This window comes from Pristiophorus japonicus, chromosome 9 (assembly GCF_044704955.1).
Source record: "Pristiophorus japonicus isolate sPriJap1 chromosome 9, sPriJap1.hap1, whole genome shotgun sequence".
NCBI classification, from domain to species: domain Eukaryota; kingdom Metazoa; phylum Chordata; class Chondrichthyes; family Pristiophoridae; genus Pristiophorus; species Pristiophorus japonicus.
The window spans coordinates 146,357,472-146,374,004 of NC_091985.1; the positions used below are offsets into that span (position 1 = coordinate 146,357,472).

At 46.4% G+C, this 16,533-nt stretch overlaps 1 protein-coding gene across 1 annotated transcript in view; it reads left to right on the forward strand.

Annotated features, from left to right (window-relative positions):
- syne1b (spectrin repeat containing, nuclear envelope 1b) overlaps positions 1-16,533 on the forward strand; it is a 420,847-nt gene that overhangs the window by 329,311 nt on the left and 75,003 nt on the right. The window contains exons 94-97 of the mRNA XM_070891000.1: positions 2,288-2,461; positions 3,915-4,106; positions 11,142-11,276; positions 14,801-14,925. Of these exons, the coding sequence (XP_070747101.1) occupies positions 2,288-2,461; positions 3,915-4,106; positions 11,142-11,276; positions 14,801-14,925 (626 nt within the window). The remainder of the gene's footprint in view (positions 1-2,287; positions 2,462-3,914; positions 4,107-11,141; positions 11,277-14,800; positions 14,926-16,533) is intronic.

Below are 16,533 nucleotides of genomic sequence, written 5' to 3' on the forward strand. Positions count from 1 at the left end.
TCGGTTCGCGTTCTCAAGGGGTTCTGCTTTTTTGGTCGTTTTTCCATTTCATTTCTTGGTGCTCATTCAAAGGCCCTTGTTGTTGCCATTAATCATCGATTAAATTCTGGCAAAGAGAGTTGTCTGGAGCTGGCTCTAAATCGCCCAGGGAAGAGAGGTTTTTAATTCGAGAAGTTGGGGCTCTTTTCGTTAGCATACAGAAGGTTAAGGGGAAATGTTCAAAATGTTTATGGCCTTTGATAAGGTAAATCGGAAAAAGTATTTCCACTGGTCAGTGAATCAGTAACTGGAGTTTAAGATCATCAAAAAGACGTCAAAGAAGGAAGGATAGAATTTATTTTACGCAGAGAGTTGTTCGGACATGGAATGCCCAGCCAGAATCAGTGGGGGAGGCAGAATCTAAAATATCTTTCAACAGGGAAGTGGATGAATATTTGAAAAAGAAAAATTTAAAGGGGTATGGGGGAAAGTGCAGGGAGAATGGGACTGAGTGGTGAGCTGTTCCAGAGAAAGGCACCAGGGCAGTGGGAAAGGGCTCGGTAATGGGACTGTGTAGTGTTTGCTCAGAGAGCAGTTACAAGGGCGATGGGGTGAATGGGGAAAGGGCAGGTGAATGGGACTGAGAGGTGAGCTGGTGAGAAGTGCAGAAGCTAGACTGTGTACAGTAACATGTGTTGAGTCCAGAAGGCTGTAAAGTGCCGAAACGAAAGATGAGGTGCTGTTCCTCGAGCTTGCATTAAGCTTCATTGGAACAGTGTAGGAGGCCGAGGATGGAGAGGTCAGAGTGGGAGTGGAGCGGGGAATTAAAGTGACAGGCAACCGGAAGCTCGGGGTCATGCTTATGGGCTGAATGAAGGTGTTCTGCAAAGCGGTCACCCAATCTGTGCTTGGTCTCCCCATTATAGAGGAAACCACATCATGAGCAGCGAATACAGTATATTAAATTGAAAGAAGTACAAGTAAATCACTGTTTCACCTGAAAGGAGTATTTGGGCCCTGGATAGTGGGAAGGGAGGAGGTAAAAGGGCAGGTGTTGCATCTCCTGCGCTTGCATGGGAAACTGCCGTGGGAAGGGGAGGGGTGCTGGGGATGACTGCGGAATGGACCAGGGTGTCACGGAGGGAGCGGTCCCTTTGGAATGCTGAGAGGGGAGGGGAGGGGAAGATGTGATTGGTGGTGGGATCACGCTGGAGGTGACGGAAATGGTGAAGGATGATCCGTTGAATGTGGAGGCTGGTGGGGTGAAAGATGAGGACAAGGGGAACCCTGTCACGGTTCTGAGAGGGAGGGGAAGGGGTGAGAGCAGAGGTGAGGGAAATAGAACGGACAGGGTGGAGGGCCATGTTAACCATGGCGGAGGGGACTCCTAGGATGAGGAAAAAGGAAGACATGTCAGAGGCACTCGTGTGAAAGGTGGTGTCGTCAGAACAGATGCGACAGAGATGGAGAAACTGGGAGAATGGAATGGAGTCCTTACAGGATGTGGGGTGTGAGGAAGTGTAGTCCAGGTAACTGTGGGAGCGAGTGGGCTTATAGTGAATGTTTGTCAATAGTCTATCCCCAGCAACGGAGACAGAGAAGTCGAGGAAGGGAAGGGAAGGGAAGGGAAGAGTTGGAGATGGACCACGTGAAGGTGAGGGAAGGGTGGAAATTGGATGATATTTTCTAGTTCAGGGCGAGAGCAGGAAACGGCACCGATACAATTATCAATGTACCGGAAAAAGAGGTGAGGGAGGGGACCCGAGTAGGACTGGAACAAAGAATGTTCCACATATCCCATGAATGGGCAGGCATAGCTCGGACCCATGTGGGTTCCCATAGCAACGCCTTTAATTTGAAGGAAGTGAGTGGAGTTCAAGGAGAAGTTGTTCAATGTGAGAACAGGTTCAGCCAGGCGGAGGAAGGTGATGGTGGGAAAGGAGGTGTAAATGGTTACAGCAGAACCATTACCACCACTTGCTGTCTGAGAAAATGGGAACGATGCTTATGATTGAAAATTGTTGAACTCAATGTTGAGGCTGTAAGTTTGTTAAAAGATGAGGTGCTGTTCCTCGAACTTGTGTTGAGCTTCATTGGGACGGTTGAGGACAGAGAGATCAGAGTGGGAGTGGGGTGGAGAATTAAAGTAGCAAGCGATCGGAAGCTCAGGGTCACACTTGCGGACTGAATGGAGATGTTCAGGAAAGCCATCACCCAATCTGCGCTTGGTCTCCCCGATGTTATGGAGTGCGCATCGTGAAGAGCGAATATAGTAATCACAGTTATGTGACCTTGTCTGCTCTTTTAGGAGAGGCTGAATGAACAGGTGGAGGAACAGCGGCAGGAACAAGCCCTCGAACTGTATCGCAGTGAAGCTGATGAACTGGACAATTGGCTTCTGATTACAAAGGCCACATTGGACGCTACACTGAACGTGCCCGAGGATCAGATGGACATGGAGGAGCAGCTCATTGACTGTCAGGTATCGGCTCGACCTCCAAGAACTCCAGATAATAAAGGATTACTTTCCTGCCCTGTCTAGATTTTTAACTGAGTTGAGTTGTGTTGTGGAAAAATGTTGGATTTATGTAACGCCTGATCATGTCCCAAAGCGCTTTACAACCAATAAAGTACTTTTGAAGTGTCGTCGCAGTTGTAATATAGGAAATGCGGCAGCCACTTGGGATAATTCTCCTGCTCTTCTTGGAATAGTGCCATGGAATCTTTTACGTCCACCTGAGAGGGGAGACGGAGCTTTGGTTTAACGTCCCATCTGAAAGACGGCACCTCCAACAGTGCAGCCCTCCCTCAGTACTGCACTGGGTGTGTAAGCCTAGATTTTGTGCTTAAGACTCTGAAGTGGGGCTTGAACCTACGATCTTCTGACTCAGAGGCGAGAGTGCTACCACTGAGCCAAGGCTGACAGCTGTTTGTGCATGCTTTAGCATAATCACCGAACGCTGTCTGCTGCGGATGAACGATCAGAGAGGGAAGTGTTGGTCAATGCTGTTGTGTTTTCTATTGCTAGAATTTGGCCGTGAGGAAGACCCAATCATTACCCATAACTGCTACAACAAGCCTTTCCCAGTTAGGTCTTCCGAGCATCTGCTGCAGATCAATGGAAGAAAGAACGAATTTGCATTTATATAGCACCTGTCATGATCTTAGGATGTCCCAAAGCACTTTACAGCTAATTAAGTACTTTTTTGAAGTGCAGTCACTGTTGTAATGTAGGAAACGCGGCAGTCAATTTGTCTACAGCAAGATCCCACAAACAGCAATGTGATAATGACCAGATAGAAACATAGAAAATAGGTGCAGGAGTAGGTCATTCGGCCCTTCGAGCCTGCACCGCCATTCAATAAGATCATGGCTGATCATTCACCTCAGTACCCCTTTCCTGCTTTCTCTCCTAACCCCTTGATCCCTTTAGCCGTAAGGGCCACATCTAACTCCCTCTTGAATATATCCAACAAACTGACATCAACAACTCTCTGCGGCAGGGAATTCCACAGGTTAACAACTCTCTGAGTGAAGAGGTTTCTCCTCATCTCAGTCCTAAATGGCTTACCCCTTATCCTTAGACTGTGTCCCCTGGTTCTGGACTTCCCCAACATCGTATCTAACCTGTCCAGTCCTGTCAGAATTGTATATGTTTTAATCAGTTTTAGGTGTTGGTTCAGGGATAAATATTGACCAGGACACACAGCCAATAATTTGTGCATCGGCTTTGTGAAGCAGGATGCCTTTGTAAAACAAAAATGTGTAAGACTGTTAGATTCTGAACTACGTACAGAGTAAGCGCTTTGAAGCATAAATCGGCTTTTTGGCATACTGAATACGTGGGCCTCGAGAGGTTGCGATTTAGAGCTGTGTGTGTGTGTGTGTGTGTGTGTGTTGGAAGGCGATCTGAGTTGCCCTCGCTGTTTCTGCAGAACATGCTGATGGAGATAGAGCGGAAAGTGGCATCCATCTCGGAGCTCTCCGTGAACAGCGAGAACCTGCTGATGGAAGGGAGGCCCCAGACCCGGGAGCAAGCTGAGCACCTGACCGAGAAACTCCGCAATCTGAAGGGGAGCTTGGTGGACCTGCAGAAAATGCTGCAGGACAAAAGGATCAGTATCAAGGTAAGGCCTTTAGAACACAAGAACATCAGAATTAGGAGCAGGAGTAGGCCATTCGGCCCCTCGAGTCTACTCCGACATTCAGTAAGATCATGGCTGATCTTCTACCTCAACTCCACTTTCCTGCACTGTCCCCATATCTTTTGATTCCTTAATACCCATGCTAACTGCATCGCACCTTTTAGAACTGCATCGTACGTTTTAGAACATTCTTGGTTCGTGAGGGTATGCTACTTTTTAAAAAATTCTCTCCCCTTGCCTTGTTTAACCAAAGGCTGCTCATCTCTTGCAGCTGAGGGGACAGATGAGTGCTCCAAGGCCACTGGCCATGCTGCTCTAGTGCTTGTTGCTAGGAGACGGTTAAGATGCCCTTCCTGATATACAACCCCTTCCCCCCACCCCCCCCCCCCACAAGCCTGGGGGAGGCACTGACCTCCATTTGGCGCTGGGGTAGAGCGATACGGCTGAGAACAGGCACTCGAGGGAGCAGGCAGTTAAAAGCAAGTCCCATCGTTCTTTGATGTCCTGCTTCGTTGCTACGACGTGTTGTGTCGGAGCCCCCGAGTTCATTTCTGCATCGCAGATAACGTACGTTTTAACGACCGATTGGGTTGAGTATAATTCTGAAACTCCTGTAACTGTATGTTGCTTCACATTTGCAGTCCTGTTGAGTTTGCTAACAGGCAGGATGTGTGTGTGACAGGAAATGTGTGCGAAGTGCACAAGTAGAAAGATCCAGTGCTAGAGCGTAAGGTACACCAGTGAGCGAGCATGCCCAGAACAATGTAAACAATCAACATCTAATCTGTGTAAATACAATGAAATACAGCAGTCAAACGGTGATCATTGTCTCAGACAAACTGAACAAGGTAACCCAGCAAGTGAACTCACGAATTATTATAAGCACCACTGTCATGTATGTAACCTTCATACAACTCTAACCTTCATGTAACTGTAACCTCCATGCAACCACACTGTACACTGTATATATGTCCTGGAAGTGCACATCTTGACCACAGGGGGTGAACTTGTGGGAGACACTCCTCACCTGGGCACTCAGGTATTTAAAGGGAGGTATCACGCAGGGTCATCACTTCTTGGTCCTGGGAATAAAGAAAGGTCACGCAGTGACTGTGTCTGCAGTACATACCTCGTGTGATTCAATAGCAAGGTGCAGGGACACCACAACGACCATGTTTACATTTTATTTTTGCCATAGCCTATCTTTAACGAAATACAACAAGCAAATCTGTGTCTAAAATTAAAAAGAAAAGAAAGACTTGCATTTCTATAGCGCCTTTCACGACTACCGGACGTCTCAAAATATTTTACAGTCAATGAAGTACTTTTGGAGCGTGGTCACTGTTGTAATGAAGCAAAATCTCTGCCTTGTGGATTTAATTACTTCTTCATTTTTGTAGGCCAGCCTTGCGTGGTATGAACTGAACATGCATCTCAGGGTTTGTGACATGTAATGTGGTCACTGTGTGCTTGAAAGCTTTGTTGATGTAAACCGTTGCAAATTAATTCTGTCTCTGCTCTGAGGTCACAATCAAAGGGCCGTATATATTGGTACACAGAATCTTACAGCACAGATAGAGGCCACTCGTACCTGTGCCAGCTCTTTGAAAGAGCTGTTCAGTTTAGTCCCACAACCCAGCTTTTTCCCCAAAGCACTGAAAATTAATCTTCATCAAGTACATGTGAATTTGCCATTTAAACGTTTTGTGGGATTTGATTCCACCACTCATTCAGATACTGTATTCCAGATGGGAAAATCCTGCCGAATAACACCAATAATCACCAATAAATACCCACAGGATCTGGGAAAATCCCACTTTATAACATCAACAATTGCCGGAAAATCCTACCTGACATTGGCCAGTACTTCAGTGATTCTGAGAAAATAGTTTGATTTTAGAATTCCAGCTGAATTGCTGGCATATCATGACTGTATCATTATTCCATGTGCCTATGCTCTTGAATGTATTTCTCTATGTGCTTTTCGTGCTCTGTGCTATATAACTGTGGAGATGATTTTCATGAGGGTAACCCTCACTTCAGTGACTTGTGCTTGACCTGTTATTTAGTAGACAGTTTTTTACGCAGTGAGTTGATATGCTCTGGTGGTGGATGCAGATTCAAAAGCAACTTTTAAAAGAGGACTCGTTAAATAGCTGAAGGGGAAAAGTTGCAGGGTTATGGGAAAGGAGCGGGGGAGTGGGACTAACGAGATTGCTCTTTCAAAGTGCCAACACAGGCACAATGAGCCCAATTACCACCTCCTGTACTATAATGGGTGACTTTAATATGCACATAGATTGGGCTAGCCAAACTGGAAGCAATACGGTGGAGGAGGATTTCCTGGAGTGCATAAGGGATGGTTTTCTAGACCAATATGTTGAGGAACCAACTAGGGGGGAGGCCATCTTAGACTGGGTGTTGTGTAATGAGAGAGGATTAATTAGCAATCTCATTGTGCGAGGCCCCTTGGGGAAGAGTGACCATAATATGGTGGAATTCTGCATTAGGATGGAGAATGAAACAGTAAATTCAGAGACCATGGTCCAGAACTTAAAGAAGGGTAACTTTGAAGGTATGAGGCGAGAATTGGCTAGGATAGATTGGCGAATGATACTTAGGGGGTTGACTGTGGATGGGCAATGGCAGACATTTAGAGACCGCATGGATGAAGTACAACAATTGTACATTCCTGTCTGGCGTAAAAATAAAAAGGGGAAGGTGGCTCAACCGTGGCTATCTAGGGAAATCAGGGATAGTATTAAAGCCAAGGAAGTGGCATACAAATTGGCCAGAAATAGCAGCGAACCTGGGGACTGGGAGAAATTTAGAACTCAGCAGAGGAGGACAAAGGGTTTGATTAGGACAGGGAAAATGGAGTACGAGAAGAAGCTTGCAGGGAACATTAAGGCGGATTGCAAAAGTTTCTATAGGTATGTAAAGAGAAAAAGGTTGGTGAAGACAAACGTAGGTCCCCTGCAGTCAGAATCAGGGGAAGTCATAACGGGGAACAAAGAAATGGCGGATCAATTGAACAAGTACTTTGGTTCGGTATTCACTAAGGAGGATACAAACAACCTTCCGGATATAAAAGGGGTCAGAGGGTCTAGTAAGGAGGAGGAACTGAGGGAAATCTTTATTAGTCGGGAAATTGTGTTGGGGAAATTGATGGGATTGAAGGCAGATAAATCCCCAGGGCCTGATGGCCTGCATCCTAGAGTACTTAAGGAGGTGGCCTTGGAAATAGCGGATGCATTGACAGTCATTTTCCAACATTCCATTGACTCTGGATCAGTTCCTATGGAGTGGAGGGTAGCCAATGTAACCCCACTTTTTAAAAAAGGAGGGAGAGAGAAAACAGGGAATTATAGACCGGTCAGCCTGACCTCAGTAGTGGGTAAAATGATGGAATCAATTATTAAGGATGTCATAGCAGTGCATCTGGAAAATGGTGACATGATAGGTCCAAGTCAGCATGGATTTGTGAAAGGGAAATCATGCTTGACAAATCTTCTGGAATTTTTTGAGGATGTTTCCAGTAAAGTGGACAAAGGAGAACCAGTTGATGTGGTATATTTGGACTTTCAGAAGGCTTTCGACAAGGTCCCACACAAGAGATTAATGTGCAAAGTTAAAGCACATGGGATTGGGGGTAGTGTGCTGACGTGGATTGAGAACTGGTTGTCAGACAGGAAGCAAAGAGTAGGAGTAAACGGGTACTTTTCAGAATGGCAGGCAGTGACTAGTGGAGTGCCGCAAGGTTCTGTGCTGGGGCCCCAGCTGTTTACATTGTACATTAATGATTTAGACGAGGGGATTAAATGCAGTATCTCCAATTTTGCGGATGATACTAAGTTGGGTGGCAGTGTGAGCTGCGAGGAGGATGCTATTAGGCTGCAGAGTGACTTGGATAGGTTAGGTGAGTGGGCAAATGCATGGCAGATGAAGTATAATGTGGATAAATGTGAGGTTATCCACTTTGGTGGTAAAAACAGAGAGACAGACTATTATCTGAATGGTGACAGATTAGGAAAAGGGAAGGTGCAACGAGACCTGGGTGTCATGGTACATCAGTCATTGAAGGTTGGCATGCAGGTACAGCAGGCGGTTAAGAAAGCAAATGGCATGTTGGCCTTCATAGCGAGGGGATTTGAATACAGGGGCAGGGAGGTGTTGCTACAGTTGTACAGGGCCTTGGTGAGGCCACACCTGGAGTATTGTGTACAGTTTTGGTCTCCTAACTTGAGGAAGGACATTCTTGCTATTGAGGGAGTGCAGCGAAGGTTCACCAGACTGATTCCCGGGATGGCGGGACTGACCTATCAAGAAAGATTGGATCAATTGGGCTTGTATTCACTGGAGTTCAGAAGAATGAGAGGGGACCTCATAGAAACGTTTAAAATTCTGACGGGTTTAGACAGGTTAGATGCAGAAAGAATGTTCCCAATGTTGGGGAAGTCCAGAACCAGGGGTCACAGTCTGAGGATAAGGGGTAAGCCATTTAGGACCGAGATGAGGAGAAACTTCTTCACCCAGAGAGTGGTGAACCTGTGGAATTCTCTACCACAGAAAGTAGTTGAGGCCAATTCACTAAATATATTCAAAAGGGAGTTAGATGAAGTCCTTACTACTCGGGGGATCAAGGGTTATGGCGAGAAAGCAGGAAGGGGGTACTGAAGTTTCATGTTCAGCCATGAACTCATTGAATGGCGGTGCAGGCTAGAAGGGCTGAATGGCCTGCTCCTGCACCTATTTTCTATGTTTCTATGTATGTTTCTAAGATCTCTCTACTCACTCTATCACAACCCCCTCATAATTTTGAATACCTCTGTTGGGTAACACAGACTCCGTATGCAGGCTCCTCATGTTGTTTTGTTAAATCTGGATCCCGTAGACAGCCAGCAGACTGTAGTCACGAATAAATTCGATAAGGAATTCAGGAGAAACTTCTTTACTCAGAGTGGTTAGAATGTGGAACTTGTTACCGCAAGGGGTAGTTGAGCTGAATACCATAGCTGCATTTAAGGGGAAGTTAGATAAACACATGAGGGAGAAAGGGATAGAAGGGTATGCTGATCGGATTAGATGAAGTAAGGTGGGAGGAGGCTCATGTGGAGCTAAACACTGGCATCGACCCGTGGGGTTGAATGGGCTGTTTCTGTGCTGTACATTCTATGTGATCCGATGTGTATTTGAGCTGGATGTTCCTCTTCTACGCCACGTCCTGTTTAATCACCGTGTCACCTGAAGTGTTTGCCCATCTCCTTCCTTTCCATCAGGACTTGAGTTCACGATTTTCTTTTTCCGATTTGAAACTGCTAAGAATTTCATCGACTAATTTCTGCATAAATTAGGGAAATGTGGAATTGGTTCACATTCTGAACTGTCACTCAGCTGTTGTGTGGGCGTGTCTGGATCGCAGGCCGGGTCCCAGTCAAGCGTGAAAGGATTATAGCTGTGTTGTGATCTGTTATTACGATTAAATGCACTCAGAAGAATTTTATTCTTTGCGATGATTCTTTTCATAGGACCATAGGAACAGGAGTAGGCCATTCAACCCTCATAAGAACATAAAAATTGGAGCAGGAGTAGGCCATTTGGCCCATCGAGCCTGCTCCGCCATTCAATAAGATCATGGCTGATCTGATCTTGGGCTCAGCTCCACTTTCCTGCCTGTTCCCCATAATCCTCAACTCCACTTTAGTTCAAAAATCTGTCTATCTCCACCTTAAATATATTCAATCACAGCCTCCACAGCTCTCTGGGGAAGAGAATTCCAAAGATTCACAAACCGCTGAGAGAATAAATTCCTCCTCATTTTCGTTCTGAAACTATGCCCCCTAGTTCTGGATGCAGGCCATCAGGTCCAAGGGACTTGTCCATCTTTAGTCTCTCAAGCCTGCCCAGCACTCAATTAGATCATGCTGGATATAACTTAACTCCATTTATCTGCCTTGGTTTGTATTCTTCAACACAAACATCTATATCTCAGCTTTGACATTTTCAATTGACCCCTAGTCCCAATAGCCTTTTGGAGAGAGTTCCAGATTTCTACCTGGCATCACTCCAGAACGGCCTAGCTCTAATTCTGAGCTCATGCCGCCTTGTTCTGAGCTCCCCACCAGAGGGAATAGCTTCTCTCTATCTACCCTATCGAATCCCTTTAATCATCTTAAACACCTCAATTAGATCACCCCTTAATCTTCTATACTCAACAGAGTACAAGCCTAGTTATCGTCATCATCATCGATCGGTTATGGTTGGAGCCCCTCTGACTGTGCTCCACACCCAAGGCCTGAGCTTGAGCCCTGGTGTTGTGTCGGATTGTCCACCAACGCCCTTGTTCTGTAACACCGCAAAATCACTTGTAGCTTGTGGCTGCTGTTGGTTAATTCAGGGATTAACTCATCCGCCTTTCAGTGGTATTTCCTCCATTGAGAGCCCCGCTGCCCTCCTCCATTGAGGGTCCCACTCCAATCCTCCATTGAGAGCCCCGCTGCCATCGAGGGTCTTGCTCCCCTCCTCCATACGGGGTTATGCTCCCCATCTCCCTCGAGGTATGGTAGTGTAATGGTTCTGTTACTGGACGAGTAATCCAGAGGCCTAGACTAATAATACAGAGAATGTGAGTCCAAATTCCACAGTGGCAGGTTGAGAATTTGAATTCTGATTTAAAAAATCTGGAAATAAAAACTAGTAAAAGTGACCTTGAAGCTACAGATTGTTGTAAAAACCCAACTAGCTCACTAATTACAAAAGGAAACCTGCCATTTATCTGGTCCGGCCTGTATGTGACTCCAGTCCTACACCAAAGTAGTTGACTCTTAACTGTCCTCTGAAGGGGCCTCACAAGTCACTCAGTTGCATCAAACTCAGGGCAACGAGGGAGGGGCATTAGATGCCAGCCTTTCAAGTTGCCCACATCTTGAATGAATTTTTTAAAGAGTTGGGTGGGGATTGGTGGAATTGTCGATCTAATCCTATCGAGTAACCATGTGTTTTCTTTCTGTGATAAAGCATGGCGTGGTGCAGGAGAAGGAGGACGCTGAAACTGATTCCACATTCCACACGAGCCCCAGTGTTCAGGAGTGGCTGGTCCAGGCTCGAGCCACTCGCTACCAACACCAGCAGAACAGTCTCCAGAGACAGAAGGCAAGTGGACCATCGGTCAACATTTAGCTCAAAAATGAGAGCTTATCATTACGATAAAGGCTAATGTTTTATTTTCCTCTGGAACAGAGAAGGTTAAGGAAAGGACTAATGGAGGCTTTCAAAATTAGGAAAGATGTCAAGAGGCTAATCAGTGATATTGTTTTCACTGGTTGGTGAATTTGTAACATGGAGGTACAGACTGAGGATTATCACTGGATAAAATGCAGGAGGAAGTTAGAAGAAATATTTTCTCACAGAAGGTTATTAGAACAGGGAATATTTTTTCCAACATGGGGCTATTGAGGTCCTGTCTGGTTATCATGTTTTTCCAGTGGCCCATAATATATACTGCAGTGAGCTGCTCCAATCAGTGGGAGTACACTGTGTCATGTGGCACTGACGTACTGAATAGGACGACCCTATGTCTGATCTCAGGACCACAGTGCTTTCTGGCTAGGGTCATGTGGGACAAGATGGTGGGTATAGCTGAGCTTAAGGTGGTGCCTTCAGGAGAGAAGCAGGAAAGAAAGACTTGCATTTAGCACCTTTTACGACCTCAGGATGTCCCAAAGCCATTTACAGCCAATGAAGCACTTGTGTGAAGTGTAGTCACTATTCTAAGGTAGGAAACGAGCAGCCAACTTGCACACAGCAAGCTCCCACAACCAGCAATGTGCTAATGACTAGGTAGTCTGTTTTTAGTGCTGTTGCTGAAGGATAAATACTGGCCAGGCCACCGGGGAGAACTCCCCTGCTGCTCTTCGAAATAATGCTGTGAGATCTTTTATGTCCACTCGAGAGGGCAGATGGTTTAACATCAAATCTGAAAGATGGCACCTCCGACAGTGCAGCACTCCCTCAGTAAGGCACTGATTATGGTGCTCATGTCTTAGGAGTTGGACTTGAACCCAAAACCTTCTGACTTAGAGGCGAGAGTGCTACCATTGAGCCATGGCTGATACCCAGGAAGAGCTTTATTGTGGAAGGTCATCTATTAGACATAGACATAGACATAGAAAATAGGTGCAGGAGTAGGCCATTCGGCCCTTCTAGCCTGCACCGCCATTCAATGAGTTCATGGCTGAACATGCAACTTCAGTACCCCATTCCTGCTTTCTCACCATACCCCTTGATCCCCCTCGTAGTAAGGACTTCATCTAACTCCTTTTTGAATATATTATTGGAGTAGAACCGGAATAATGTACATTCTAACAATAATGGGTTGCCTGAACAGCAGGTGTTTAGAATGTGTGTTTCATGTTATGAGAATATGGTGGCATAGTGAGTACGATGGACGAGCGAGCCAGAGCTTGCAGTTTTGGGCTGGCACCAGAAATAAATGACCGTAACTGGTTCACTAATGCCCTGCAGGGAAGGGAAACCTGTCGCCTTCCTCCCTAGTTGATTCCCAGTGCCCTGGTCCTTATCACACAGACCCAATCCACTTCCGGACCGGGATCAAACAGGGCTGCGTCATCATGCCAACGCTATTCTCGATCTTCCTTGCTGCAATGCTCCATCTCGCTCTCAACAAGCTCCCCGCTGGAGTGGAATTAAACTATCGAACCAAATGAACCTTTTCAACCTTCGCCGCCTCCAGGCTAGATCCAAGGTCATCCCATCCTCTGTCATTGAACTATAGTATGCAGATGACGCTTACGTCTGCGCATACTGAAACCGAACTCCAAGCCATTGTCAACACTTTCACCGAGGCGTATGAAAGCATGGGCCTGACACTAAACATCCGTAAGACACAGGTCCTCCACCAACCTGACCTCACCACACAGCACTGCCCCCCGGTCATCAAAATCCACAGCGCAGCCTTGGCCAACGTGGAGTATTTTCCATACCTCGGGAGTCTACTATCAGCAAGGGCAGACATCGATGACGTGGTCCAACACCGCCTGCAGTTTGCCAGCACAGCCTTCAGTCGCCTGAGGAAGAGAGTGTTTAAAGACCAGGCCCTCAAATCTGGCACCAAGCTTATAGTCTACAGGGCAGTAGTGATACCCACCCTCCTATATGACTCAGAGATGTGGACTATATACAGTAGATATCTCAAAGCACTGGAGAAGTACCACCAACGCTGCAACCGCAAGATCCTGCAAATCCATTGGGAGGATAGACGCACCAACATCAGTGTTCTCGATCAGGCCAACATCCCCAGCATCAAAGCACTGACCACACTCAACCAGCTCCGTTGGGCGGGCCACATCGTCCGCATGATCGACACGAGACTCCCTAAGCAAGCGCTCTACTCGGAACTCCTACAAGGCAAACGAGCCCCAGGTGGGCAGAGGAAACGTTTCAAGGACACCCTCAAAGCCTCCTTGATAAAGTGCAACATATCCACCGGCACCTGGGAATCCCTGGCCCAAGACCGCCCAAAGTGGAGGAAGAGCATCTGGGAGGGTGCTGAGCACCTCGAGTCTCATCGCCGAGAGCATGTGGAAATCAAGTGTGGACAACGGAAGGAACGTGCGGCAAACCAGACTCCCCATCCACTCTTTCCTTCAACGACTGTCTGCCCCACCTGTGACAGAAACTGTAATTCTCGTATTGGACTGTACAGCCACCTGAGAACTCACTTTTGGAGTGGAAGCAAGTCTTCCTCGATTTCGAGGGACTGCCTATGATGATATGATGTTTGTGGGAGCTTGCTGTTTGCAAATTGGCTGCCGCATTTTCTATGTTCCAACAATGACTACACTTCAAAAGTACTTCATTGACCATAAAGTGGTTTGAGACATCCAGTGGTTGTGAATGCGCTATATAAATGCAAGTCTTTGTTTTTGAAGAGGTCCAGCAAGCTACACTTCACAGGAAAGAGAAGGCAGCCCAGCACCTTCTCAAGACAGCTAAGTTTGGCCAAGCATTGCCAGCATTGACCACGTTCCGAGAACACATTTTTCCAAAAATGTGAATCGATTAGCAGGGTAGCTGGGGGAGCGATGTGCTGGCGATGTGGCATTGGTACAAGAAACAAGGTGCGTTGCGAAGCCAAGTGGTGAGGAGCACGGAGCTCCCTCAGGCAGGTGGTCCAGCAGGAGATGCAAACATGGCCAATACTCTTACTGCAAAAAACCTGAAGACTGAGGTGCCTTGCCTGGAGGTATGAAAATCCCAGCTCTTCAACAGTTTGTCCATTGCACTGCATGGCTGTTCACTGTGAGCCAATTCCCCTTCATCCGCACTCATATATCCTCAATATTGGACTGTTTCAGATACGAATGAGTTAAATGATGGTCAGATATTGCAGAAAGCAGTAAACCCAACCTGAAGTTTAGCTTCAAAAGCAAAATGCAGGAGCTGGAAATCTGCAATAGGAAGTGAAAATGTTGGAAGCACTCAGCAGGTCAATCAGCAAGAAGAGATGGGTTAACGATTCAGCAGTGGACCCATCGTCCCAACTGGACATGGGCTCCGCGCCTGGAACGTTACCTTGCCTGTTCCATTCACGGATGCTGACGGTTCCCGGTTTCTGTTTCATGAAGGTTTAGACTGTTTTCTGAATCTGTTTCTAGGAGTTGGAGCAGCAGCTCGCAGAGCAGAAGAACCTGTTGCGATCGGTTGCAAGCAGTGGGGAGAAGATCATGACCCAACAAAGCAGCATGGAGGCTGTCAGTGAGGAGCAGAGGTCGCAGGCCGTGTGAGTACCCAGCCTTCTGGTTAAAAGATCGGGCGCCTCTTCTCCCGCGACAAGGGGCCCTTGACCTGCTTAACCTCGTCGGACTTAATGTTGCAAGATGAAACTGCCCGTTTCAGTAAATCCCCTTTGCCGACTGCAAGCTTCAACCTTGTGTTAGCTGTCAGTTTGAGGCTCTGTTTACACTGAAGATTGGAGGCTAGATTCAATTGGAAACCTGCTGAAATCTGCTCTGTAGTTGCCAATGCAAATATGTCACGAAGGATACTAAAAGAAAGAAAGACTTGCATTCATATAGTGACGCCAGGATGCCCCAAAGCACTTTATAGCCAATGAAGTACTTTTAGAAGTGTAGTCGCTGTTGTAATGTAGGAAACACAGCAGCCAATTTAGTACACTGCAAGGTCCCCAAGATAAATGACCATATTATCTATTTTTGTGATGTTGGTTGAGGGATAAATATCTCCAGAGTAGGATTTGGACCCACAACTTTCTGACTCAGAAGTGAGAGTGCTACCCACTGAGCTACCGCTGACTATAGGGATACAAGTCTTCACTTCTGGGCACAATGCTAAGAAGACCATTAGGCAGTGAGTGCCCGGATCTTTGATCTGCATGGCAAGTGCTTCTCTCCGTCAGTAGCCCGGTTTCGTAAAATGACCCCTTGTGGTTTATTCATTGTACCGCTGTAATCACATTCATCAAACCCGCCCTAAAGCCGGGGTTGTGTTATGTACCTCAGAACTTAAGAACATAAGAAATAGGAGCAGGAGTAGGCCATTTGGCCCCTCGAGCCTGCTCCGCCATTTAATAAGATCATGCTGATCTGATCTTGGCCTCTACTCCACTTCTCTGCCCGCTCCCCATAACCCTTGAATCCCCTATAGTTCAAAAATCTGTCTATCTCCACCTTGAATATATTCAATGACCCAGCCTCCACAGCTCTCTGGGGCAGAGAATTCCAAAGATTCACTACCCTCTGAGAGAAGAAATTCTCCTCATCTCCGTCTTAAATAGGCGACCCCTTATTCTGAAACTATGCCCCCATGTTCTTGATTCCCCCATGAGGGGAAACATCCTCTCAGCATCTACCCTGTCAAGTATCCTCAGAAACTTAATATGTTTCAATACGATCACCTCTCATTTTTCTAAACTTCAATGAGTAAAGGCCCAACCTGCTCAACCTTTCCTCATAAGACAACCCCTTCATCTCAGGAATCAACCTAGTGAACCTTCTTTGAACTGCCTCCAATGAAAGTATATCCCTCCTTAAATAAGGAGACCACAACTGTACGCAGTATTCCACATGTGGGCTCACCAGTACAGTTATAGCAAGACTTCCCTACTTTTATACTCTATCCCCTTTGCAATAAAGGCCAACATTCAATTTACCTGCTACTTACTTGCTGTACCTTATTGCTAGTTTTTTGAGTTTCATGTACGAGGATGCCCAGGTCACTCTGTACCACAGCATTTTGTAATCTCTCTCCATTTAAATAATATTTTGCTTTTCTAGTCTTCCTATCAAAGTGGATAACCTCACATTGTCCCACATTATTCTCCATCTGCCAAATTTTTGCCTACTCACTTAACCTATCAATATCTCTTTGC